The sequence below is a fragment of the Eretmochelys imbricata genome, chromosome 13 (assembly GCF_965152235.1).
Source record: "Eretmochelys imbricata isolate rEreImb1 chromosome 13, rEreImb1.hap1, whole genome shotgun sequence".
Classification (NCBI taxonomy): domain Eukaryota; kingdom Metazoa; phylum Chordata; order Testudines; family Cheloniidae; genus Eretmochelys; species Eretmochelys imbricata.
In genome coordinates, this window is record NC_135584.1 from 24,152,139 (window position 1) to 24,179,829 (window position 27,691).

General features: G+C 43.7%; 1 protein-coding gene across 1 annotated transcript in view; it reads left to right on the top strand.

The window, feature by feature from the left end:
* PTPRT (protein tyrosine phosphatase receptor type T) overlaps window positions 1-18,933 on the top strand; it is a 725,977-nt gene extending 707,044 nt beyond the window's left edge. Inside the window, exons 26-33 of the mRNA XM_077831843.1 lie at window positions 567-702; window positions 4,057-4,206; window positions 7,526-7,699; window positions 11,914-12,045; window positions 15,823-15,948; window positions 17,327-17,490; window positions 18,319-18,454; window positions 18,880-18,933. Of these exons, the coding sequence (XP_077687969.1) occupies window positions 567-702; window positions 4,057-4,206; window positions 7,526-7,699; window positions 11,914-12,045; window positions 15,823-15,948; window positions 17,327-17,490; window positions 18,319-18,454; window positions 18,880-18,933 (1,072 nt within the window). The remainder of the gene's footprint in view (window positions 1-566; window positions 703-4,056; window positions 4,207-7,525; window positions 7,700-11,913; window positions 12,046-15,822; window positions 15,949-17,326; window positions 17,491-18,318; window positions 18,455-18,879) is intronic.
* The last annotated feature ends 8,758 nt before the right edge of the window (window positions 18,934-27,691 follow it).

Here is a 27,691-nt window from a genome sequence, read left to right on the forward strand (position 1 = left end):
TCCCACCCTGGACTCTCCCCACCCCAGGTCCAGTTCTCCATGTACCGAATGTAACTCCTACCAGCTAAAATGGGAGAAGGATCTTGCAAGTAGAGAACTGGCCCCTCCTTTCCAACATGTGCACCTGAGTATGGCAGAGTGCTTTTAAAAGTCACATGGGAGAACCCCTTCCAAAATATATTTTCTGAAGCTGCCTCTAATTACAAGAGCATGAGTTTCCTCTCTGTCTCAGTTCACAACAGAGTCAGATGTTCTGTAGCTCGGGTGCTTATGGAAGTATTGCTGGACAGGGCTAGAATATTGTTTTTCATTGATCTTCCTATTAGTGTCCGAGAAACAATTTTTCTTCTTACCCCTCTCTCTTTTCCCCTTCCCAAGAAAACCACCTAGCCTTGCTCTCCCTATGTCTCATGCTATTTCAGCAACACAGAAGACCAGTCCTTCAGTACAGAGGGGCAGCTAATGAAGGAAGACACCTGTGCCTGTAACACAGAGATTTTTTTTTCTCCTCTTGACAGCCCTGCCTCTTCATGGTCTATTGATCAGGGCTTCATTCTTTTTTGCAGCGCTGGTGCTGGAAGGACAGGGTGCTTTATTGCCATTGACATCATGCTTGACATGGCAGAGAATGAAGGTGTCGTAGACATATTTAACTGCGTGCGAGAGCTACGATCCCAGAGGGTCAATTTGGTACAGACAGAGGTAGGTGCCAGCAGCTATTTTCTCTTGTTTTACAGCCCTCCTGTCAGCCTCTGCTCAAGAGGAGCCCATCAGTGAGTTAAATCAATGCCTGTTTCCGCCACCAGGTTGTTACATGGAATTCTTTGTAGCTAAACTTGAGTAGGCATGTATTAAATGTTCCCATGTACAGGCACATATTGAGTGTACCCAAGGCATGAGGATAAATCGTGCACCTTGTTACCCATCTGTTGGTGCCTTGTTCAGTTTTTGTCTTGCATTGTGTCAAACTATCTCATGAGTCCTGCTCAGTGTCATTGTACCAGGTTTCCACATGTTGCAGCATGCATTGACCCATCAGAATCCCCATGCCTTATGCTCTTCTATTATACTGCACTTATTATGGTAATATCTGAACCCTTAGCCCTGGTCTACACTACGAGTTTAGGTCGAATTTAGCAGCGTTAGGTCGATTTAACCCTGCACCTCTCGACACGACAAAGCCATTTTGGTCGACTTAAAGGGCTCTTAAAATTTATTTTTGTACTCCTCCCTGACGGGGGGATTAGCCCTAAAATCTATATCGCTGGGTCGAATTTGGGGTATTGTGGACGCAATTCAACAGTATTGGCCTCCGGGAGCTATCCCAGAATGCTCCACTGTGACCACTCTGGACAGCACTTTCAACTCAGATGCACTAGTCAGGTACACAGGAAAAGCCACGGGAGCTTTTGAATTTCATTTCCTGCTTGGCCAACGTGGCAAGCTCATCAGCGCAGGGGACCATGCAGTCCCAGAATCGCAAAAGAGCTCCAGCATGGACCGAAAGGGAGGAACTGGATCTGATCGCTGTATGGGGAGATGAATTCGTGCTATCAGAATTCCATTCCAAAAGATGTAATGCCAATATATATGCCAAAATCTCCAAGCGTAAATGCGAGGTGTTTACAATGCTCACAACTGCAGCGATGATCAGGGTGGGCTCCCGCTTGCAGTGCTATGGCATATGCGCAGGCAATCCAGGAAAAAGGGCAAGAAATGATTGTCTGCCGTTGCTTTCACGGAGGGAGGGAGAGAGGGGTCACTGACGACAAGTACCCAAAACCACCAGCGGCTACCTTGTCCATTATCTCAATTTTTTTAAATTAATTAAAAAAAAGAATGCATGGTTTCAAAACAATAGTTACTTTATTTCAAAGGGGGGAGGGTGGTTGGCTTACAGGGAATTAAAATCAACAAAGGGGGCGGGTTTGCATCAAGTAGAAACACACAACTGTCACTCCGTAGCCTGGCCAGTCATGAAACTGGTTTTCAGAGTCTCTGTGATGTGCAGTGCGCCTTGCTGTGCTCTTCTAATCGCCCTGGTGTCTGGCTGCTCAAAATCGGATGCCAGGCGATTTGCCTCAACCTCCCACCCCGCCATAAACGTCTCCCCCTTACTCTCACAGATATTGTGGAGCACACAGCAAGCAGCAATAACAATGACCAACAGCGCCAGCGAGCTTTTAAACGTCCAAAGGCACATTATACCACCATTTTGCACTTGCTCAGCCTATAGTTGAATGGCTCCTTACTACTGTCCAGGCTTCATGAACCATGGGAGCAAGGGGTAGGTGTGACCACGCAGTGCTGCCAGCTGGGAGAGCAGCCTGAGGCAGAAGCCTCCAGTTTGCAGGGTTGCAGCAGAAGCGGTAGAGCGAGCAAAACACCATTAATAAGGATGGCTAGCAGTGCTATGGCATCTGCGTGGTTAACCCAGGAAAAAAGCCACGAAACAATTGTCTGCCATTTCACGGAGGGATGGAGGGGTGACTGACGATATGTACCCAAAACCACCGGCGACAATGTTTTTGCCCCATTAGGTATTGGGAGCTCAACCCAGAATTCCAATGGGCAGCGAAGACTGCGGGAACTAGCTACCCACAGTCCACCGTTCCGAAAGTCAACGCTAGCCACTGTACTGTGGACGCACTCTGCCGATTTAATGTGCTTAGTGGGGATACGCACAATCGACTGTATAAAATAGCTTCTGAAAAATCGACTTCTATAAAATTGACCTAATTTTGTAGTGTAGACATACCCTTACATAATGCTCATTTGATATCAATTAATTACATGTAGCTAAACAAATAAGTGAAATATGCCTCAAAATACATTTCCCTAATCAATCCAAAGTATTAAAGAGTCTGATTCAGCCAGCTACCTAAGTACATGCACATACTTGAAGCACGTACATGGACCTATTGACGTCAGTGAAACTAGTCACTTGATTGAAGCTGGATATGTACTTAATTACCTTGCTGAATCAGGACGATAGAGCATAGAAAAGAGGGGAACAATTATAATTCTGCTGGACTCCATTACCAGGATATAGTCTCTGTAAAGAACACTCTATTTACCATGTGGAAAACCATGCATCTTTCAAATGACCAGTAATCCGAAGTCCATTACAGAACAGAGAGATGGAATAGAGCCATTGGTGCATCTATTGTTTTTTTTACTGCAACAGCACCACCAGGGTATAATTGCTCCTAACCTATTTGTGGGATCCTTGTCCTAGACTAAGTGTTTACACTGACTTTTTCCCTCCATTATGTCTCTGGGGTCCAGAGGCTTCGCATTTTATGTTTAAATTTGAAAGGGGTTGTACAAGCCACATTTTTAATGGTGGGCAAAACAGGTTCCCTCACAAAATGCTGTTGTGCTTGCAAAAACCTGTAACTGCGCATCTTGTGACCCATCTGCAAGCAGAATTTCCCCGTTTGAATCAGCAAACTGCCCATTTACATGCACAAATGTAGAATTTTCTGGGCATAATGAGTGCACTTGAATTTTGTCCTGCTTGAACATTTGTGCTGATGAGACACGTTCTGCACAAATCTATGGCACAGGGAGTGTATATATGGATCTCGGGCTTTTGTTGCTCACTGGAAACATTGCTGGAGTAGTGTCATCTACTCCTGTGTTGCAGGTTATTATAACTGAATTAAGGGATGCAGTCACCCCTGAGGAGTAGAGAACTGGTTCCAACTATAAGATCCAAGTTTTCTTTTTTAAATTATCTGGTAAAATTATTTTGTACAAAGAACAATACTAACCAGGCCATCTTGGCAGAAGGAATTCAGGGCTAAGACCAGCCTCTCATCAGCAGTAGCTATGCACTCAGCAACTGGTGGAGGGAGCTCATCAAGTTGTATCTTCCACAACATGCATGCATGTGCGTGCACACACACACTCACATTTAAAAATCTGTAGTGAGCACAATTTAAACAGAATCAGCATTTATAATTCCATGGTATTTAAGTTTACTGTGAAATTTTGCGATATTTATTTAGAATGGGGTTAACTTGAAACATCTTGTCCCTGTGCTCTGTGCAGGAGCAGTACGTCTTTGTACATGATGCCATTCTAGAGGCATGTCTTTGTGGCAACACAGCAATTCCGGTTTGTGAGTTCCGATCCATATATTACAATATCAGCCGACTGGATCCACAGACAAATTCCAGCCAGATAAAAGATGAATTTCAGGTAAGAGCACCTGGCCCTTTTCATGTCTGCACCAATAGCAGTTGGTGTTTTGCGTATGTGTTTTATCAGTTGTTTTATCTTATTTCATGATTGCCAGTAGTCCAAAAGTGGGTATAATGTTCACTGCTAATATTGCACTTTGCTCCATTCGTGGCCCAATCCTAATTTCAACAAATATTTTTGTTCTTACTTTCACTTCATAGTTTATGTGAAAAAATGTCAGTTTGTGGGTCATTTATTAACGGTTGACTTTGACTGTGCTGTTGATGAGTGATTATCCAAGTTGCATGGGATTCTTTCTCCACCCTGATTGGATGACTGAAATTTTGTATAAAGGAGAATCACAAGCCAGGAGTAATGCACTTTCCAGTGCAGATTTTCAGATGCAGAATCATTTGTGCTAAAATGGAATAAACTTTGAGGCTGCACAAACATCTTCACAAATACCTGGTGGCTGCTCAGCAACAATGAACAATGACCCCACAAATAATGGTGGGCTGAACACGCTGCACTTATTCCCTGGAATATTTCTGAATCACTTTTTGTGTTTTCAGCCAACTCTAGTTCATGGGAAAGGCAAGTCTTTGAAAGAAAAGAGGGAGGGAGGGACTTTGGCATTCATTAATTCAGAAGTTATCCAGACTAGCCATTAACAGCAAAGTGCAGAACTCTCTACCTGCAGCAAATCTCCACTGCAATGTAGTGTCTCGACCAGCACCCACCTACAGTAATAATATTCTGCAGTTTTAAGTGATGGCTACTGTGGTGCCAGACTGGAATTAGATGGTTTTCTCCCTTCCCAGCTCTCAACCCTCCATACACAAAGTGAGATCGTATCCTTTCTGTTAATACATGGCATATATTTACCAAGATTTGGGTACAGCAAAACTGTAATTTGAATCCCAATGACTGGCAATGCCATTAATGCATCTGCTTTTCACAAGTGGCCTGTGTTTTGTACAGGATTTCTGGTTCTGGACACCTTACCTGTCAAATGAACCAAAGCCCAGTTTCCTGAAATATAGTGCTTTTAAACAATGACACCGCTGTTTATGCTTATTTTGCCAGGATCTGAGCGAGACAGATTTGTGTCCTGCTCACTTGCTTTACAAGCCATGGGAGACTGGCAGCTCTTGTGGGAAGGGAATTCTTTAGTTTGCTTAAGAGCGTCCTTCTCCATCTATTTGTAGAAAGCTGTGTTTACAGGACATCACTTACACACACCATTCTTCTCAGCCCTAATCGTGTGTACTTAGTAAGAACAGGGAGGGATGCAAAAAAATATAAGTAGCTGCCATCTTTATGAACCAGTTGAGATAGCTATAGATTTATTATTAATTATTATTTTTATTATATCATAATAATTGTTGTTTCAATAGCACCAAGAGTTTTCTGGATGGGTGGAACCTCATTGTCTGAGCATTGCAGAAACATCAGGCCGTGCCTCAAGTAGCTTTTATTATCTGAATGGGAGTAAGATGTAGTGGGCGGGGGGGGAGAGGGCTCGAACACAACGGTGGGGGGACAGCAGGGGAAGACCATACTATTAACAGGAATACAGGGTTGCAGGTATCCTTAGCTGAGTGTACAGTTTGGAGGCTTAAACACGTATATTTGTTTATTGGACAAGTGGAAAAGATACTGATGAATTGCTAACTGGGCTCCTGCATTGGCATTTTCATTACTCAGCTTACCATGGGCATCCTGGCAGAGGTGTGTTTTCATAAGAGATTTGAGATACATTGTTCTTTCTGCCAGACCGTCTAGAAATGGAACTCCATCGTGGACAGGCCTGAGTGAACTTTTGAATTTAGGGACAAACAGTAACATTTTATCTAAGGTACTGATGGAATCACAGATTCAGACATCCCTGCATGTTCAGATGGTTTGAAGTTCATGGTCTAGATCCGAAGTTTGCTGCAGTAATGTCCCACTGTGGCATTCGTGCAGCTCCTCTGCAATAATTTATCAATTCTATGTCTTCTGGAAGTTTGTTTGATAGTCAGAAGGGAGTTTAACTGTGTGAATCAGGCTAATTCAAGAAAAGGTTGTCTGCATGTAAGCAGGAAAAAGAACTATAGCTTCACATAGCCATCCACCTCAACACTTAAGAAAATAGTGCAAGAGGCATACACTTTGGTGTTCTCCCTTCAACCCCCTACTGAGCTCACGGGACTAGTTTGACAGCAGAGGGGAAGGTTGTGAACACCGGAGAATAAAGACGTTGTCTAGGTTTAAAAGGAGCTACTCCCTCCAGCAGGGTGAGAGACAGCTAAGAGGAAAATACTGACCCCCAGACCCAGATATTAGGGGTGCCTAGGAAAGAGAGACCTGCTTCGGGTCTCTACCAGAGGATGGCCAGACCCTAGCTAATATCAACATGCATGTAGACTTTTTGTTGCTTTATAATCCTTGTTCACTTATGTTACACTTTATTGCTACTGTTATGATAAAACAATATTCTGATTTAAGAAGGCTGTCTACTCACTATATTCGCCACTGGTCATTGACTGCCCAGGCAAAGAACCACGGTTCCAAACCCATTTGGACCTGCAGGGAAGACTTGCAGGTTCTGAACCTAGCTGGACCTGTTGGGTAAGCACTGACAGAATACCATAGTCCAGGATGACAGATAGGTGTGAGAATCACGATTCCAGCCCCAGGGAAGGTAAAGGCACAAGGCCTGACACCAGTGGGGGTACACTCAGGCAGTGGGTCAGAAGTGTGTCCAGCCCTGTAACCGTGACAGCAACTGTAATCTAAATGAGAAAACAGAAAAGTGCCATTAAACCTGATCTGGTGTCTTAGAATTGGATGGTTAATTGTGAAGATGAACATCAGAAGCAGGAAACCTGCCAAACACACAGTGGAGCCACTAGATGACAAAGGTGTTAAAAGGACACTCAAGGAAGACAAAGCCATTGCAGAGAATTCTTTGTATCAGTCCTCACTGCAGGGGATGTTGGGGAGATACCCATGTCAGAACTAGGTTTTTTTTGCGGGGGGGATGGGGAGTGGAATCTGAAGTACTGCCCCAAATTGATGTGTCAGTAGAGGAGATTTTAGAACAAATTGATCAATTAAAAAGTAGTAAGTCACCAGGACCAGATGGTATTCACACAAGGGTGAATCTAAAGTCCTGCATCCAAACAGCTCCATACTTGGGGAAGCTTCACATCCGGATCTCAGCTTTGTGAGTCTTTTCAAAATTGAAAGTAAAGGCTACAGAGCATGTTGAGTATCTGTACTCGATGTTTAAGGGCGTCCCTTTTGGAACTCTAAGAGGCTTTGCCTGTACCTCTCTGTCCTCCAATTACAGACCCTCAACATTGTGACGCCGCGTGTTCGGCCAGAAGACTGCAGCATTGGCCTCTTGCCAAGAAACCATGACAAAAATCGCTGCATGGATGTGCTGCCCTTGGACCGGTGCCTCCCTTTCCTTATCTCTGTGGATGGCGAATCAAGCAACTACATCAACGCTGCACTCATGGATGTAAGCACAACCTACAGGCACTGTTAGCAATGGCACCAGTCTCAATTTGTGTCAGGTTTGTTAGGCATCAGTTCATTTCCATGCTTGTGAGAAATCGGTCATACACAAGCTATGCTTGTTTTTTGGGGTTCCTTTTGCTGATATCTTGCAACTAGAGCAGCACCATGCTGATTGTCCCGTGGAAAAAAAATTATTGGGTGCTGAGCACCCACCGGCAGCCTGCTCCTCCCCTCCCACCCAGTGCCTCCTGTCTGCTGCTGGTCTCACCGATCAACTCCTCCTCCTCCCTCCCAGTGCCTCCCACCCACTCCAGTGCCTCCCGGCATGCAGGAGGTGCTGGGAGGGAGGCACTGAAGAGGGGATGGGATGCGCTTGGGGGAGTGGGCCGAACTGGGCGGGAAGAGGTGGGGCAGTAAAAGGCAGGGCAAGGGTGGGGGCTTGGGAGAAGGAGTGGGATGGGATGGGGGAAAGAGGCAGGGAGGGGGTGGAGGCTTGAGGGAAGGCATTGGGTGGGGGCGGGGCCTGGGGCGGAGCAGGGGATTGAGCACCCCCGGGGCCCGGAGGAAGCCAGCGCCTCTGCACGTTCATAAACGTGCAGGAATGCATCAGTGGTGTTCTGAGGACATTTTTGATGCCTTCACGTTTCCTTGGCAGAGATCTTTCTTGACCGATGGGCTCAGGGGAGAAAAGCCTGGGGTGCTCTCATGAAGGGGTAGGCAGGCGGGTGGAGAAGCTGCATAGGCAACAGTATTTAAAAAAAAAAAAAGTTGCAATGCGCTGGGAACCCAACAACCCTTTGATCTGAGCATATAGAGGGAAGAGTGTTGGCAGAGGAATCAGATGTGCCCCACATGTCAGAGCCTAAGGGCCTGCGTGAGGTTGTTGTAAACCTGTGTCTGGGGCTGTTTTCTCTCTCCCCCTCACCTTCTTTGCCCGGTAGAATCTAGTTGGGCAGGTCACTTCTTTATTGTAAATAATAGTGATGGTTTCCATTTGCTAAGTTACCCAGAGACCTTTGGGCAGGGGTGCCTGGAAAGGACATTGCTATCGGAGTATTTGTAAATCTGACACAAAGTGTCATTTCTTCCAACAAACATAGGGAGTTGGTTTGGGGTTTTGTTTTTGTTTTGGATAGTGATGTTCCTGTCTTTTAAGGGGTTAAGTTGAGAATTTGGCAAATCTGCAGAACCACAATGGGTTTTGCTCTGGTTTTGCAGTTGTCTGATGTCAAGGGCCCCCCATGCCAACACCTAAAACATAACAACATCTTGCATTTCTGTGGCACCTTTTGTGCCAATGCACTATTTCATGTAAACAAATTGTTTCATCTGCCATTGAAATCAATCCATTCAGCTGATGTTTTTTCCCTTTCTTTATTTACCACTTTACAGAGAGAGCAGGTCAGTGCTCTTGGGATAAACGCAGCCTGAAACATCCAGAATCCCTTATCACTAATGTTTTTCCTGGAGGAGATGGAACCTTGGGGTGGAATTCCTTCCTTTCTTCACTAGCCTATTGTGTGCAGTCTTAAACACATCATGGATCCTAGTGTCACTGTCTGGAGTGGTTCTGTCAGGATCCAAACAGCAAAAAAGAAATGAAAAATGTTCTTGTTCGCCAGCCTTTATTTCCTTCTTATAGAATTCAGGCTGATGGGATGAGCCTTTTTGCATGTAACCTCTTCATGGATGTCAAGGGGCAATTAACAGTCTTTGTGATGTCTCACAATGGCCCATTTAGTTGATAGCCTTCTTAATGAGCAGGAGATGATCCCTTCTGACAGTTGACAGTTTCAGGGCAAACATTTTTTTGATAGTTGTAAGGCAAAAAACTTAAATATTACCTTATAGCATGTGATAAATATTTATAGGTGAGATTTACAATTTACAGCATTTCATAAAGTCTAAACACATTATTATAAATCCAATCCCCATCTTAACCATACCAACACACAGGGGAAACAGACTGGTTTCCAGCAATGAATTTGTCAGTGCTGAGCTGAGGCCTAAAGCCTTGGCAGAAGCTGGCTCCTGGTTTGTCAATGTCGCACCTAGAATAGCCAGTCCATCCCATCTTGCCTTTATATGAGTCACTAGTTCTTTCCATGTGTTGTGAAGCCTGGCAGGCTGCCTTCCTTGCTCTAAGAGAGGTCACATGATCTCAGTGCTGCTCATTTTTACTTCTCCCACCAGTCATTTCCCATGGGTATCTGTTGCAAGTGCCTCCATTATTATTTTCCCTCTCATCTGAGTTTCAGCATACTCTGTGTATTATCACAAGGTGGCAGCAACTTTCCTCCAACTGGGGGAGAAAAAAAATCCAATCGCTGGGGTAATGTTGAATGTTTATCTTGGTAGAAGGGGTGACGTTATCCTTGGAATGGATTGCTGATTGAGTTCTGGAGGCACGAACCTCCAACTTCTTTGAAAATAAGGATCTATCAGACATGCCACTGTGTTAGAGAAAGGGCCCAAATCTGGCCTAGTACAGAAGCAAGGGACCATGCCCAAGTCTCAAACTCAGACCTTTAAGAAGTTGTCACAGTCTTGTGGTTCAGGCAGAGGACTTGGAATCAATAGACCTTCGTCCTACTCCCCGCTCTGCCCCAGGCTTCCTGAATAACTACTTAATGTCTCTGTGCTTTGGTTTCCTCAACTGTGAAATGGGGCTAACACTGACTCCCCATCTCTACCCAGGATGGGTGGAGGGGGTGCAATTTATTAATTTGCCCCACCAGCACCACAGTTTCCCATCTTCAAACCTCCATCAAATGGACCTGTCTTCTAACAGCTGTTAAGTTGAATGGATTGTACAACCGGTGGTACAATCTATGTGCACAAAACAAGCCTAGAAATGGGATCAGACACAATATCCAGTTTTGTCCAAGTGAATTGGAGACACTGTCATCGAAGGCACATCTCCATTATCTAATAGCAGAGAGTGAGAGAATGAGGGGCTTGCTTCTTCACTAAGCAGAAGCTGTTTTGTGTCCAGCATGCAGTTCTAGCAGCAACCTCCACAAAAGAGAGAATGGAAGGGATCTGTGCTATTTAGGATAGCAGAATGTGAAACTGTTGCATCATTTAGTTAGCATACAAATAAATTCCCACACTCTATCCCCTGCTTTTTTGACTACTCTTGCCTCTGGTGGTCTGGTCTCTCCAATACCATAAGCTGCAAACTGGCTTTACAACCCCTACCCAAATCAACAAGGCATAGGCTTGCCCCTGCCCATGTTCCTGGGTCATGAAATGTAGACACCGAGAAAGAAGAGGATCCATTCCATGTCTGTAACTTCAGGAAAGCTCTCTCTTCTTTTACTCTTCTCTCTACCTCCTCCCCTGCCCTCCCCCCCCCCCCCACACACACACACACTTGGTGGATCTATGGCTCATCCAGCCCCCACAAGATACTGAGGGCTTGTCTACACTTACACCGCAGCTGTGCCACTATAGCACTTAGTGAAGACGCTGCCTACTCCAAGGGGAGACCATCTCTCCATCTCCCTGAGAGGCAGTAGGCAAAATCCTATAGTTTATGGATTCACCTAAGCACTGTCTGCGGCCCCCAAAGAGGAATAGTAGTTTGCATTTGTAATCGCCTTTCATCCTGTGATCTCAAAGTACTTAACGAACATCCATTAAGCCTCTCAACACTCTTCAGAGGGAGGGAAGTATCATTCTAACCATTTTACACATGCTGAGGTCAAGTGACTTGCACAAAAGTCCCAGAACAGAGTCAGGAAGAGCACTCCAGAGCCTAGTGCTCAGAACAGTCCCCACATTCCGTCCCTGAGTGGATGCTCTCAAATCTGAATGTGCAAACTCTAGTTTTCCGCTCCCAGGAAACAAAATCAGTGAGGACCTGACTGGTCCTTAGAGTCTACTGCCGCAAAAAGAAGAAACGTTCTGCTTCCAGCAGTTATCTTTCTTCATTTTAATTAATATTATTGTTACTTGCTGACTCCCAAAACGTAAATAATTTATTTGCACAATTCCTGTTCTTGTGCCACTTCTCTAATGAAATGTGTTCGTTGGGAGCAAAAGGATCCCATTATGAGGGCTTCATTCATGGCACAGTGTTAACAAGGAGAGGGTGTCTGATTTGTATAATCTAGTTAAATAGCTCAGATTGCATAGCCTTAGCCTCCCAGGTTTAATAATCAGCTGAATAAAAGTGGATTGATTTTTTAACTAATCTTCTTCTTTTGTTAGAGCCACAAGCAACCTGCTGCCTTTATTGTTACCCAGCACCCTTTACCCAACACTGTACCAGATTTCTGGAGGCTGGTGTTTGATTACAACTGCTCCTCCATAGTGATGCTGAACGAGATGGATGCTGCACAGGTAGGTGGATTTCTAATAGCTCAGTCAAGCAGCCTTATTCACAGATGAAAGGAGCTTCGGGTACCCCCAGTTGCTATTCAAAACAGGCAGAAAAGTTGTGAGGAAAAAGGGAAACTGCATAGGAATGGGTGAACAACTGTAAGTACAATCCAGAGTGAATCTTCACCCAAAACCAGGAATGCCAGAACAGGAAGGGGAGGGTGAGAGGGAGGTCATGCCGCCCTCACCTCACACACACTTTTTAAAGTGGGAGGGCACGTTTTACCAGCCATAAGGATGAACAACAGGGGGAGGGGGTAGAGAGGAGCAAACGGGGGCAGGGTCTTTGGGGGAAGAGGCAACATGGGAGCAGGGCCTCAGGGGCAGAGGGGGCAGGGGCTCGGGGAGACAGGGCAGTGAGAAGGGAGCCTCAGGGGGCGGCACGGCACTGGGGGGCAGGGCCACAGTTCGGGCATCTGTGGGTCCCCCCACACACGCACTTTTAGGGTGCTTCCGCCACTCCTGCCAAAACTCAAGCTAAACTTTGTGGTTCAGAAGAGCCTAGTTCAATACTTGTACACATTGTTCTTCATCTTTGCCCATTGCTTTCCACCTGCGACCAGACCTGTAAATGCTAAAACACTCTTAACAAGCCTGTTCTTGTGGTATTGCCAGGTGACTGGCAGTAGGACATTTGTGAAATCATATGACAGATCCTTTTTTCTTGAGATCTCCAGTCCAGTTTTGCAGAGTTGGGAAGTTTGGATAATTTGCATGAGATTGTGGAGAAGCACCTGATGTTTTGGGTGCTTTAATCAAAGTGAAACACCAAAGCTTTTGAACGATGACTCATTATGAGAAACTGATTTACAGTCAGCAAAAAGGGGAGGAGGGAAGTGGATACTTACTGCACAATTTATTTTTTTTTTCCTTTTTTATAAATTGTTTAGTTGGTTGGCAGGCCGAAAATAATTTTCAGTACTAGAGCTTGCAAGGTGAAGAGTGGTTACTCTTGCTACTGCACTGGCATTTGCAGTCAGTCTCATGATGGGTAGCATCAGAAAGGGATGAGAGATCATACATTGTGCAGGAAATTTGCTGTATGACATTGCTACTTCACCCATTGTAGTTCTTGTTAAACAGCAGAAGTGGCCTCGGGCACTTTGCACTTTATAACTTAATTCTTCATCTGCTCCTCACTCTTTGCAAAATATTTCCCCCTTGAAGGCAGCAGTTATGATGCTGCCTTTATTAGTGCTAATGGAAAAACCAATCACATGCTCATCAGGGGGATTCTCCAGGCAGAATGAATGATGTGGGATCTGATTCACTTCTGCTCCTCTCTGCATTAAAGTGCCCCCAGTTCAGCCTTTCTAAAGACCAAGCTGTTGGTTTGACCAGTTTTCGGAGTCCTAAGTGTCTGAAATCTCAAATACGATTTTTCTAGGATCCCTGGTCCCTCAGGACTCATTATGTTCTATCTGACTCATCAAACATGCTTTTATGTCCTGGGAATGAATCCATAGTAGTTTTTAATCTTGTTGGTTGCCCAACAAACTGGAAAGAAACAGTCCTGCACATTCTCTGGAAATACGAAACCTCTGTTCATGGTTATTTTACATTTAGAGTCTGAAAAAATGAAATCCTCCAGCATTAGAACTCCAGTATTTTTGCTGACCACCTTTCACCAGCAATGCTATATCATGCTTTGCTTTTCCTTGAAGTACTTTAAGGGAAGGGGGGGGGGGGGAGATTTGGTGATTAATTATAAACTGAAAATTACACTGTCCTGAGGTCTGGTGTCTGCCAAACTAAGGCCTGGACCAGTGCCAAAAGAACACTGCTAGACCAAGGAAACAATGATGGTTTTAAAGTTACATATCTTGTAAGCCATCAGCACAAGGAATTAGTTTTATATCACTTAAGAGAGTGAGATTTCTGCAAGGAAAAATCAATTGTATCAGGATGTTGCGCTCACCACACTATCTTTGTAAATCATTGTACTTATCTATCTGTCCATAGTTATCTAATCTAAGCATTTATGCTACAATCATAACCATTTTATCAGAGAGACTAGTACTTTTAAAATGTAATTATGAAGACCAGCATGTGGTGTGATGATGACATTACAACATCCCAGAACCATTCTGCAGAAGCTTCAACAATTCTATGGCCATCCTGGCAAGACAGAAACGCTCTTCGCTGGTTGGGTTGATAATGCAGGATCCCAGATGGGTGGCAACTCTCACAGCTCCTATATGTTGAAATGAGGACGTCCAATAGTCAATCATTATATATTAATAATTTATATATTGACATAGTGCAAAACTATACAGGTGTGATCTTCAAAAAGTGAAAGCTGTAATTCCATCCATAGTTTTGTCCATGCATTTGTATGCCTACCTTTGCTTGTACAGTTGCACACAGATCCAGTATTGGTGTGTATGAATGGGGTATCATACCCAATGTGGATGTAAATGGCTAGTCTGAGAACACAAATGCAAAAAGTGCACAAATGTGAATGTATTGACTTCTGAGGCCTTGCTTTATGGAAACCAAGTTTGTAGCATAGCGGTAGGGGAGTACTTTTTCACTTCATCTTCTGTTGAGCCCTGAGTTTTGCTCCCTGAACCATTTGTTCAGCCCAAATCTGACTGTCTTACTAGAACAAATGGTTTGGGAGAAGAACTCAGAACCCATTTGAAAGTATGGAGATAGAGTAAAGCCAGCCTTCAGATAATGAATGGCTTATCAAAATCCTGGCTTGCTTTTTCCTCTCACAGAAAACAGCAAGACATGTAAAGGTGGCCCCACCAGTTTCAGGTCCCTATGCATGAAGATACAGAGAGAGCTCAACTCTGATGCAACAGGCATGCACTCACGCCAGGGTGGCTGGTAGTGATGATTGATCCTGAAGAGGTTCCAATTCAGATGAGCCTCCAGAAGTTCTAATACTTATCACAGATTTTCAAACTTTCCTAGTTTAAACCCGTAGCTAAATATCTTCACAATAAAGGCTTTCTAATGAGATTTCTCACAAGATTTTTGGAACTACCTAGTTCCAGCCAGGTTGCAGATATCCTGATCGTAGTCTGTCTTGCAGTATTTTGGGACTTCTGAATTCAGCCAAAACCATCAAGTACAAAGGTGTGCGATTTTTTAAAGATATCCTAGTTTTAAAAAGAAAACAAAAACACAACACATAAAAAGTTCAGCTGTGATTTAATTTGAGGTGTGAGATGTGTGAGATTTTAAACCAATCTGGTTTGCCCCCTCCCTAGTTACTAGTAAACTCAGAATATAAAAAAGTTGGCTGCACAGAGAAATAAAAGTTCCACTTGGGTTGAGGTGGTGGAATCTCCTTCTTTTGAGGTTTTTAAGGTCAGGCTTGACAAAGCCCTGGCTGGGATGATTTAGTTGGGGATTGGTCCTGCTTTGAGCAGGCGGTTGGACAAGATGACCTCCTGAGGTCCCTTCCAACTCTGATATTCTATGATTCTATGAACTAAGATTAATCTTCTTGGTATTGAGTGTTTTCTCATTAACTCACAATATAAAACCTCTGTGCTTCATATTAAATTCACTCACAGACACTACTCTCTTAACACTCCTTTTAAATCTATACTCCTGTAGAAACTTTATCTGCCAGCCACTTTAAAGGCCAGGGCTTCCATATCTTCTGAAATGCTGTGTCTAGAGTACAGTTCCTGAACTGGGTGTGGGGTTAGAAGAAGAGAGGATTGATAGTTTCCTAACCTGTACGTAATCTGCTTTCTATTTCTCTTGCACCTTGACTAGCTCTGCATGCAGTACTGGCCAGAGAAAACGTCCTGTTGTTATGGTCCAATCCAGGTGGAGTTTGTTTCAGCAGACATTGATGAGGATATCATCAATAGGATATTCCGTATCTGCAACATGGCCAGGGTAAGATCAGTGACATTCCAGATGATCCATTTATTCATTCATTGGTCACGTTCTGTCAAATACTTGCTCAAAGAGACAAGGAGCAGGGATGCCACCAAATCCCAAGGCCGGGTAGAAATTCCATTGCAGGATTTTCTTGCTGCCACAGGTGGAATATTATAGCTGCACCCCTCTCCAGGAGGTAGAAGACTTCTCAGTAAAATCACAAGGTGAATAATGTGAACTGGATTTCTGTCCTTAACTGGAAAGTGTTCTCTGTATGTCCTGGAGGGCACGTTACCTGCACGTTACCTTAATCAACTAGCAGTCAATGTAAAATCATCATTAATTCTGTTAGCTAAACTAGGATATTGTTATCTCCACTCCTTCTCTGCCAACCATTTATGCTGAAGGGTATAGTTGCTCCTATCTCTGAAGTTAGATGCAGTGCTGCTTGGCTAAACTTTTGGGGTTCCCAGTTGCCAATGTGCCCCTATTAATAAGGAACTGTCATCTTTATAAAATCTTTTCACTCAGCGTCCATTAGCCCCAACCCTACAGGTGGGAGAAAACATCCCCAACAGTGCTCACAAACCAGGGTTATTTGTACAATGGACTGAAGCACGGTTATTGCACTGCTACAGTGGATAACCTTGGTATTTGTTTTGTTGTTTCAGAACAGATTTCCCACTCAGTTAGGTACTATCCCCATATTTCCTGTTCCTCTCGCTGTTAGAAATGGAGATGCCAACTGGCCTTTGTAAATGATCCCTGTGCCCCACGTATCCGCCTCTGAGTCTGAGCTTACGGAACAACTTGGTTATGCCATTAAAGAGGCAGTTGTGGGCTGGTCTGTGCTACTGGTAAAATCACCATGAGGATCTTATACTAGCTCTTTTCCCCCATTGGTTTTTTTGAATGACTGCTTTGTCTCCTCTCCGTATGGTATCACCAACCTCCGAAACAGGCGGGAGGGAAAGAGAGTAGATATGTTATTCATTCTTCCACCATGAGATGACTGTATTCCTGAATAAAAACAGTTATTTTCAGAGCCTCATTCCCTCCTTGGCCTTTTAGTAGTCTCAACTAAAGCCTCTCCACAAAAATCTTCCTTTTCCTCAAAACCTGAAACCACCCTAATTCTCTGGATATATTTTTCTTTCTTTGGAAAGAGATGAAGGCCTTGCACCTAGCAGCAATGTGCTTCCTTCTGGCCTGTAGCTTAGTTGCACTCATGTTGTTGTTATTAACTTATATGCTGATTAGTAGGAATAATTATATATTTTGGTGATGTTAAACAATGCATACGTAACCTGTGACCATTACCCCCTCGCATACCCCTGCTCTTCCTCATGACCTTTCTGATTGTATAATGGAAGTGGATAATGATTTGTTTTAGCCCCAGGATGGATATCGTATAGTACAGCATTTGCAGTACATTGGCTGGCCAGCATATCGGGACACCCCTCCGTCCAAACGCTCGCTCCTGAAGGTGGTCAGACGGCTAGAGAAATGGCAGGAGCAGTACGATGGGAGAGATGGACGCACTGTTGTCCACTGCCTGTAAGTATGGCTGGGAATACTTCCTATCCTATGATGCAGGGCAAAAAAAATTACTTACAGATGTGGAAATCAGATGGCCAGCCCATACCTGAGCTGGGAAAATTAGGTTAAATTGCAATCAAGACACAAGTGAAGTTAAGTACTGTGATGAATTGTGGTACCATGTGCCACTATTTCCACCATAAATAGGGAGTGTTCACAAAACCACTGCTGCTTGTAGCATTGGGATCTCCACTTGAAGCCCTCTATTGATCCTTTGAACAGGGACTGTGTACTTTTGTCTGTTCAGGGGCCCCAATCCTGATTGGGGTCTCAATGCACTATTGTAATACAAATAATGATTGGTTACAATGAATTGATTAGATACTGAATAGTTTTGAGCATACATCAGAAAGGTGGCAAGACTGGTCCATGATGGTCAGTGCAATGTTTATTAGTTAATTCTTGTATAACCCTTTCCATTCGAGTGTCTAAAAAACACATGTAGAGACTTTAATGAATAAAGCCTCACAAGATTACAAGTGACTTCTGTATTATTATGGTTTTATACATGAGAAAACTGAGGCACAGGGAGGTGAAGTGACTTGCCCACGGTCACTAAGTTTGACAGTGTCTTTCAAGTCACATTCCTATATTCTAATCTCTAGACTGTTGTCTTGCTCATCTTAAAACCTTCTGAAGCTTCCTGCCTGCAGGGGGCCTGCACGTGGTACCTCCAGCGATGCATGCTTTTGCATCTGGGAAAGCACTGCTCTTTGCAGGGTGCTTGCCTCCATGCGCCAGTCCCCTGCATCCCTTTATAAACTGCCTCTTTTCTTCCATGCCTAGGAATGGCGGTGGCCGCAGTGGCACCTTCTGTGCCATCTGCAGCGTGTGCGAAATGATTCAGCAGCAAAATATCATTGACGTGTTCCACATAGTGAAGACATTACGGAATAACAAATCCAATATGGTGGAGTCACTGGTAAGTGTCCCTCCCTTACACACTTCTGTAGGGTGCAGTGAGTAAAGAATTAGTTTTTTTTTTAAAAAAAAGTACTTTTGGGTACTGCCCAATATGAATTAAATTAGATCAGTCAATTAGAGTGAATGATTTCCCTCAGGTGTGTGTGAGAGTTGCAGTAAGGACAAGCATGAAATGCTGAATATTCAGTGTCGTGACTGTATGGGTGTGTCTTTTTCTTCCAGTGACTTTGCACCCTTTTTCTGCTCTTGCCAGTGCTAGAGATGTGCACTTGGGTCTACAAGTTATTAAACTTTTAACTCTTGGAGCCCGATCATGCCAAGTGGAGTGGAAATGGGAATGAAAGGTTCTCGGCACCTTGCAGAATCAGGCTGTTAAGAGCTTATTGCTACCATTTTACCACTGGCTTTTTTTTTCTCTTTCAGGAACAATATAAATTTGTATACGAGGTTGCACTGGAATACTTGTGTTCGTTTTAGCCTAGCAGAGAGGGGGGCCTACTGGATTCCAGACCCCCAAGTCTGAAGAACACTTTTTTTCCCGCACTAAAAGGCAGTAATGGGTGTGGGGAGGGCCAGACTCTCCACATTGAAGCAAGGGACAGAGTGTACTGACCTCAATGCCATTGGGAGGACGAGGTGATCCCTGTGTTTGCTGCTGCCTGCTTTCTTTCGGAGCATCTACCGCTTCTTAAATAACCTAGCATACAAATTGGCTAAACAGGAGACGGGCTGGAAGACTCTGCTTTCTAATCCCCTCCAACCTCTTCTCTACCACTTTGGATGTGTATTTTTGCTCTCCTTGATACAAAGGAAAAAAATACTGGATGTTCTGTCTTTTAAACAGCTCCTTTTTCTGTTCTCAAATCCCACCCTTTAATTTTTGAATTTCATGCATCAGCCATTTGGAAAAATGAGAGAACCACAGGGAACATGTGAGACTTTGGGTTACAATTAATCCACCTGACCTATTTTTTGCCAGCGAAAATGCTATCAACAAGAAGTTGACATTCTCTTCCCCTGCCTCCTGTTCTCCCTAGACATAAGACTAGGTGGTGGAACTGGGAAGCTGTTCATGGATTCGCTGCACCAACTACTGCTACACAAGCTTTTCCTTCCAGATCCTGCTTGACGTCCAAGACTGTGCGTGAACTGGTTCCATCTCTCTGATTCATGTTAGTGTCCCGGCTGGTGAAGAAAATCATTTTAAAAAAAAACAGGGTTTCACAGCCATTTGATCAAACAAACCCTCCACCAAACCAGTTGCATTTGGTTTGTAAGTCCGGTGATTTTTTACCACATTTTTCAAGCATTTGCTGGGGTGCAGTGTCTCTTTACAAAGAAGAGCAAAGAGTAGATATGTTGATGATGATGATATACTCTAGATAATTATTATTTATATTTCTGTAGGACCTAGGAGACCTAGTCATGGACTAGGCTCTCATTGTGCCAGGTACAGACACAGAACAGAAAGATAATCCCTTCCTCCGAGTTTACAATCTAAGCGTATGTCTCTAATGCAGCATTATTCTGGGTTTTTACCTGAGTTTTAGCCCAGCCCTTCTCCCCACCATCCACACAGGAAAACCTCTGACCTGATTATGGAAAGGCTTTAAATCCAGGCTAGCTGACCCAGCTGGGGATGTGGATTAGAGTGCAGGGTCCTCTTTAACTCTATCCAGAACCTGATCACTTTGCAGTGAGGATGGAGGTTAAATCACTTATGTGCTGATAGCCCTCCAATGCCCTGCCCACAATTCCTCCCCAAGGACAGAAAGTTCTTCCGCAGTTGACTTGGAAGGAATCTTAGAGCATCTCAAAACAAATAACATGGGATATGCCTCCAGGCACACATGGGCGAGTGCAGAAGCAGCGAGGACACACTAGCATGGGAAGATCTTTGTAGTGGGGATGCTCGCACCTGGGTTAACTGTGCATTGTAGACACAGCCACCGTATGATTTTAATTTGGGGATTGACTAAGGTTTCTATGCTGTCTGTTCCCAAACTGTTGTACAATCAGACCTAATTGCGTGATTATTCAACTCTCCAGGCCATGAGATTTCTAAATGGTTGCCCATTCAGGCTGTATGAAAGGTTATGCACATTAAACACAAAACTAGTTTGTTGTTTGCTGGGTTCGTGAAAAGGTAAGAAAAATGTTTCAGCAGCACAGGAAACTTTACATCATGAGCAAAAAGGTATTTGCTTTGCTCTGCAAAAATTTCTGCATTAAAATTTCCATTAATTCTTTGAAACGAGCCCTGGGTATGTATTGCCTTATCCTGTAGCCCAGTCTTATCTCTTTGTAGCTATAGAAAAGTGTGTTAACTGGTTAATCAGAAAAAGGTTGGATTTTAATCTCAGAGTGTAAATTGATTTTGATGAACCAGATCTTTCAGTATTCAGGATTTTTATTTATTTAGCTATCTATCTTAAGACAGCAGAGATAAAGTGGCTGCATTTGGCTAGATTCTGGGAAATGCAGACTTTTTAAAATCTAGACTTTCCATCAAAGCTTGACTGAAGAAAAGAGTTTAACAAAACTGTAACTCCTCATCCTTCAACATAGTTTTCCCACCCTTTTGTCAGTACCCAGATCCTTCAACCCCAGATCCTGTGGTTTGACCCTCTGTCGCATTGATTTTCCACATGTGGAAAGCAGTGTAACTATGTCTAACTTCAGCTTTCAGTCACTGGATTGCATTATACCTTTGACAATCAAGCAGACAAAGATATAACACAGTCCAATGGCTGGAAGGTGATGTTATACAAATTCAGACTGGAAATAAAGTGTAAATTTTTAACAGTGAAGGTAATTAACCATTAGAACGATTTACCCAAGGTATGGTGGGTTTTCCATCGCTGGCCATTTTTAAATCATGATTGGATTTGCTGTAGTTCAAAGAGAATTATTTTGGGGAAAATTCTGTGGCCAGACTCGATGATCACCAGGGCTCTTTCTGGCCTTAGAATCTATGAATCAGTATTATTTTTCTTTAAAAATATATTACCATGTATCTTAGTTCAGAAGGCACCCTTGCATAGTTGCCACTCTTTAGATCTCCCACGTTATCAAGAGACTTTGGATTTTAGGCTTGTCTTTACAAGTGAGTGTCCTGAAATAAGGTAGCAAGTAAGTCCAATTTTGTCCCTGATGTATCCTGCATACTGTACAATACCTGTGTCCACCCACACCCATTCCCTTGTGCCCTTTTTGGGCTGGTTCCTTCTATTGTTTGCAACAAAAACCCAAGATGATGTCGTGTAACTGTAAAGGAGTGTTTCGTGCGTGTGTGCCATTTGATGAAAACAGAACTTCTCTTTTTGCCACCCTCCATGCACAGAATCCTGAAAGACACTAAGAAGAGTGGAGAAACTGTTGGGCAGGGACTGAACAGGCAGGTATGAAAATGAGTGGTTAGGTGACAGGTAGCGCATGTTGTAACTATGTGGTGCAACAAGTGTGCTGCTAACTTCTACGTGCACGGAGGAGGAAAGGAAGCACCACACAGCAGGCCAGGATTTTTCTCCAACTGCCAAAATGAAGCTGGGCTTTGTCTAAATTGGCACCTTCACCGCTAAAACTTTTGTCGCTCAGGGGGCATGAAAAAACACCCCTCTGAACGACCAAAGTTTTAGCGACGAAAAGCGCCAGTGTGGCCAGCGCTTCGTCAGCGGGAGACGTGCTCCTGTCGACGACGTACGGCCCCTCGTTGGGGGTGGTTTTATTTTGTCTCCAGGAGAGCTCTCGCCTGGCAATAAAGAGCGGCAACACAGCACGCCTTACGGTGGCATGGCTGCAGCACCACAGCCGCACCGTTGTAAGAGTCGCAGTGTGGACGTTGCCTCGGTGTCGGTTCATTCAGTCCAGAAAGTTAAAGGGAATCAGATCCCTTGCAAAGAAAAAGTGCTGTGTGTTTGAACACAGTTCACTCATCTTCAGCCAGGCTGTTTAAAAAGAATTGCTTTCTCTTCCTTGAATTATTCCTGTTCGGGGGCCTTGGTTGTGTGTTTGTTGGTTTGGTTTTATTATTATTATTATTATTTTGTTAGCCCTTTTATAACGTAAGTTTTCTTAAGACCCCATCACTGCTTACAATGAAGTTATGATCTTGAAAACGTCACCTAGTGTTCAGTGTGTGTGCTGTAGTTGTACGTGGAAATTCACAAGAACATACTAGCAATTAAGGTCTCTGTCTGAATCAGAAATAGGACACACTGGATAACAGTTCAAACAAAAAGGGGCAGAAAGGTGGGCAATAAGATCTGTCAGTGGCAGAAAGGAAGATAAACAGGAATGTGAGAAGCGGGGGCAACTCCAGGCTTAGGGGTAGCATGAAAGAAAGTGGATAAATAGACAAAAATAGCAGCTACAAAGGAGGCTTGGGTGGAGAGAAGTAGGTGTCAGACTTGAGAACAGAGCATAGGTGGGAGCAGAGTTGTGTAAGGCCTCAAAGGTACAGGTTTGAGTTCATTGACTTGGTACTCAACACATGACTCAATCTAAATAGATAAAAGAGGTGACAGGAATTGTATAGAGGGACAGGGGGATGAAACAGTACCAGCCAAGGTAGAGCATAAAGTTGCTTATTAAATCCTATTTGAAATAGTGTATGCAGTCCTGGTCACCATACCATAGGAAGCTATTGCTGCCTTAGAGAGTGCAGCACACAGCAAAAAAGATACCACCAGGTTAGAAGAATGTAAATATGAGTTAAGGTTATCGGAGTTGGGTTTATTCTTCTTGGAGAAAAACAGAAGCTTTGAACTGAGCTAACAGAGGCTTTATCAATCCTGAAAAGGATTGCCTTTAGTAAGGCTTTTGATATAGTCCCCAATGACATTCTCATAAGCAAGCTAGGGAAATATGGACTAAATATAACTACTATAGGATGGGTGCATAACTGGTTGAAAGACCGTTCTCAAGGAGTAGTCCTCAGTGGTTCACTGTGAAACTCTAGTGGGGTGCTGCAAGGATCTGTCCTGGGTACAGTACTATTTAGTACTTTCACTGATGACTTGGATGATGGAGTGGAGGGTAGCCTTATAAAATTTGCAGATGTCACCAACCTTGGAGGGGTTACTAGCACTTTGGAGACAAGGATAAGAATTCAAAATTATTTTGATAAATTGGAGAATTGGGCTGAAATCAGCAAGATAAAATTCAATAAAGACAAGTGCAAAGTACTGTAATTAGCAAGGAAAAATCAAATGCACACATACAAAACTGGGAAATAACTAGGCAAGGCAAGGCAACAGTAGCACAGAACAGGATCTGGGGGGTGTAGTGGACTGTGTGACAATAGTGTGATGCTGTTGTGAAAAAGGCAAATCCTATTCTGGGATGTATTAGTGTAATATATAAGATACAAGTGGTAATTCTGCTCTGTGTGGCACTGGCGAAGCCCCAGCAGGAGTACTGTTCACGTTTTGGGCACCATATTCAAGAAAAATGTGGAGAAAGGGGAGATAGTCCAAAGTAGAGCAACAAACTGATAGGACATTTAGAAAGCATGACTTAAACGGTTGAAAGAATTGGGCATGTTCACTTTAGAGAATAGAAGGTTGCGGGGGGCATCATAAGTCTTCAAATGTGTAAAAGAGGGATGGTGATCGATTGGTTTCCATGTTCACTGAGGGTAGGACAAGAAGTAATTGGCTTTGCAGCAAGGGAGATTCAGGTTAGAGATCAGGAAAATCTTTTTAATTCTAGGGACAGTTAAGCACTGGAACACATTACTAGGGAGGCTGTGGAATCTCCATCACTGGAGATTTTAAGAACTGGTTAGACACATACCTGTCAAGGATGGTGTAGGCATACTTAATCCTGCCTCCATGTAGGGGTATGGACCAGATGGCCTCCTGAGTTCCATTCCAGTCCTACATTTCTATGATTCTTTGAAAAACACTAGAGGAATTTATTTGAGGAATCCATTTTTTCATTTGAAAAATAGGAAAATTTAGTATTGACAATATTTGACCAATTCTAATGACGAGTCTTTATCCTAGTTTACAACCGCTCCTCAATGTCCATAGCGTGCTGCTTATGGGTGGCACAATACTGCCCTGGTGATAATCTAAACTTCAAGAAACTAGGAGCAATTAAGGATATAGGAAGAACTCATGCAAAGGCTAATTAATATGTGGGATAAATTGCTCAGAAGATAACTGAAGCAAAGAATCCAAGGGATAACTAGATGAGTTGCTGTAGATGAAAGAGACTAAGGGTTTATTTAGATGAACAGTTAGTGCACAGCAAGCTGAGGTTTGAATCTACTGTGTAACAGCATGCTGTGTGCTAGGTGCGTGTGGTGACCCTGCTACCACACACTAAAAGTTCCGTAGTGCACTTTGATCTACCCTGCTTTGAAACAGGAGATGAAAGTACAGTAGGGAACATTTAGTGTGAGGTAGCAGGGTCCACATGGACAGTTAATGCATGACACGCTCGTAAGCTGTAGCTTTAGGTCTTAGCTTGCCATGCATTAACTGTTCGTATAGACAAACCCAGAGTGGTTCGATCTAATTGCCTTCTGGGACGAGATAACTGGCTCTGTGGATGAAGGGAAAGCAGTGGACGTGTTGTTCCTTGACTTTAGCAAAGCTTTTGACACGGTCTCCCACAGTATTCTTGCCAGCAAGTTAAAGAAGTATGTGCTGGATGAATGGACTATAAGGTGGATAGAAAGCTGGCTAGATTGTCGGGCTCAACGGGTAGTGATCAATGGCTCCATGTCTAGTTGGCAGCCGGTATCAAGTGGAGTGCCCCAAAGGTCGGTCCTGGGGCCAGTTTTGTTCAATATCTTCATAAATGATTTGGAGGATGGTGTGGATTGCACCCTCAGCAAGTTTGCAGATGACACTAAACCGGGAGGAGAGGTAGATACGCTGGAGGGTAGGGATAGGATACAGAGGGACCTAGACTAATTGGAGGATTGGGCCAAAAGAAATCTGCTGAGGTTCAACAAGGACAAGTGCAGAGTCCTGCACTTAGGACGGAAGAATCCCATGCACCGCTACAGACTAGGGACCGAATGAAAGGACCTAGGGGTTACAGTGGACGAGAAGCTGGATACGAGTCAACAGTGTGCCCTTGTTGCCAAGAAGGCCAATGGCATTTTGGGATGTATACGTAGGGGCATTGCCAGCAGATCGAGGGACGTGATCGTTCCCCTCTATTCGACACTGGTGAGGCCCCATCTGGAGTACTGTGTCCAGTTTTGGGCCCCACACTACAAGAAGGATGTGGAAAAATTGGAAAGAGTCCAGCGGAGGGCAACAAAAATGATTAGGGGACTGGAACACATGAGTTATGAGGAGAGGCTGAGGGAACTGGGGATGTTTAGTCTGTGGAAGAGAAGAATGAGGGGGCATTTGATAGCTGCTTTCAACTACCTGAAAGGGGGTTCCAAAGAGGATGGCTCTAGACTGTTCTCAGTGGTAGCAGATGACAGAACAAGGAGTAATGGTCTCAAGTTGCAGTGAGGGAGATTTAGGTTGGATATTAGGAAAAACTTTTTCATTAGGAGGGTGGTGAAACACTGGAATGCGTTACCTAGGGAGGTGGTGGAATCTCCTTCCTTAGAAGTTTTTAAGGTCAGGCTTGACAAAGCTCTGGCTGGGATGATTTAATTGGGGATCGGTCCTGCTTTGAGCAGGGGGTTGGACTAGATGACCTCCTGAGGTCCCTTCCAACCCTGATATTCTATGATTCTATGGGGATTGGGGCAGGGGGGCCTTAAAAAAGGAAGCAGGTATATTAGAGCAGCAGGTCTTCTCATAATTTTTTTTTACCTTCACATAATACCTTCAAAATTAGATCATGGGCCAATTATTTATTATTTTCAAATTTCTTTTGGTGTGGAACAGCGCACGTTATATAGTGTATATGGCCCTGCAGCACTAAATGCATGGCAAATCACGAACAGTTTCTCCATTCGTGGGTGCGTTGTCACATCCATGTCATTTGTGGAATTCAGCCAAATAACGAGTGTCATCAGGCTGCCACCGCAATGAGTAGACACAAGTAGTCCCATTGAACTCACTTTGGAGACCCCTAGACAAATTCTGCCTTCAGGTACACTAGTGCAAGCCCAGTGGAGTGTAAATGAGGCCAAAATATGGCCCTTGGCATCTAATTCTAACTTAAGGCCCAACTCCTCCACCTTCACTCACATTCAATGCTACCTCTCACAGGTGAGTAGTCCTGTTGAAGTCTGCGGGACTACTTACAGGAGTAACATATGTAAATAAGCATGACAGAACTGAGTCCTTGGGTAGCAAATAAAGGTGATTTTGGTGATCTCGTTCTTGTCCACAATTTGACATGACCAGTTGTCCCTGCTCAAGAGAAACTTTGGACTGGAATAACAAGAAGTGCTTTAGTTCATGACTGAAGTGCTTCGACAGAGTTGTATAGAACAACTATATGGAACATAGTGTCTCCTTGCACCATGCCTTGTTCCAGCCAGTTTTCAGTGCTCTGCTGGGTATCACTCTAATCAAGTTTTAAGCATTTAAGTTTGTAATATTTACCCCTTGTCCTGTGTGCATGAGCCATTCGGCCAAATAAAAGATTTTCGCATCTATAGAAAAGCTGTAGTCTCTGGCTGTTCCCAGTACTCTAAGCCATTCTTACATATCCCATAACATCAGCACTCAACGTATCTTAGTTCTTTGAGCCATGTATTGTGTGTACATTTGTACACACACAAATGTACACCCATATCGATACAGGGAGATGTGATTTACAGACCAACGTCTAATATCTAATGACAACTAGAAGTGATAATTTATATCTTCAGAGATATAACTGAACCGAAAATAGCAAATGCTGTCACTGTTCCTCACACACAAATACTCAAAGAGAATGACTAAATGAAACACAAAATGTTACATAGAAATTTTGGGGACCACCCAGGCCCCTATAAATATGGTATTTTGAACCCTTCCCAAACATTGATGTTTCATGCTTTTGGAACAGAAGGGGTGGCCTATTATTATTTCTGTTCCAGGAGGTTGGGTGGGAGAAACAGACAACACTGGAAAGAGATGTTTAACTGGAAACTCTCACTGTGTTCTTTCTCTGTGTTATTCTCCTACACAACTACAACATTATGTGCTGCTCTGTTCATGCTAAAATCAGAAGAATGCAGGTTATACCAAATCCCAATGTTTGAAGCCCCACCTCCACCCCCACCCCAGGGCCCAAATGGAGAGGTCATGGCATAGCAGAA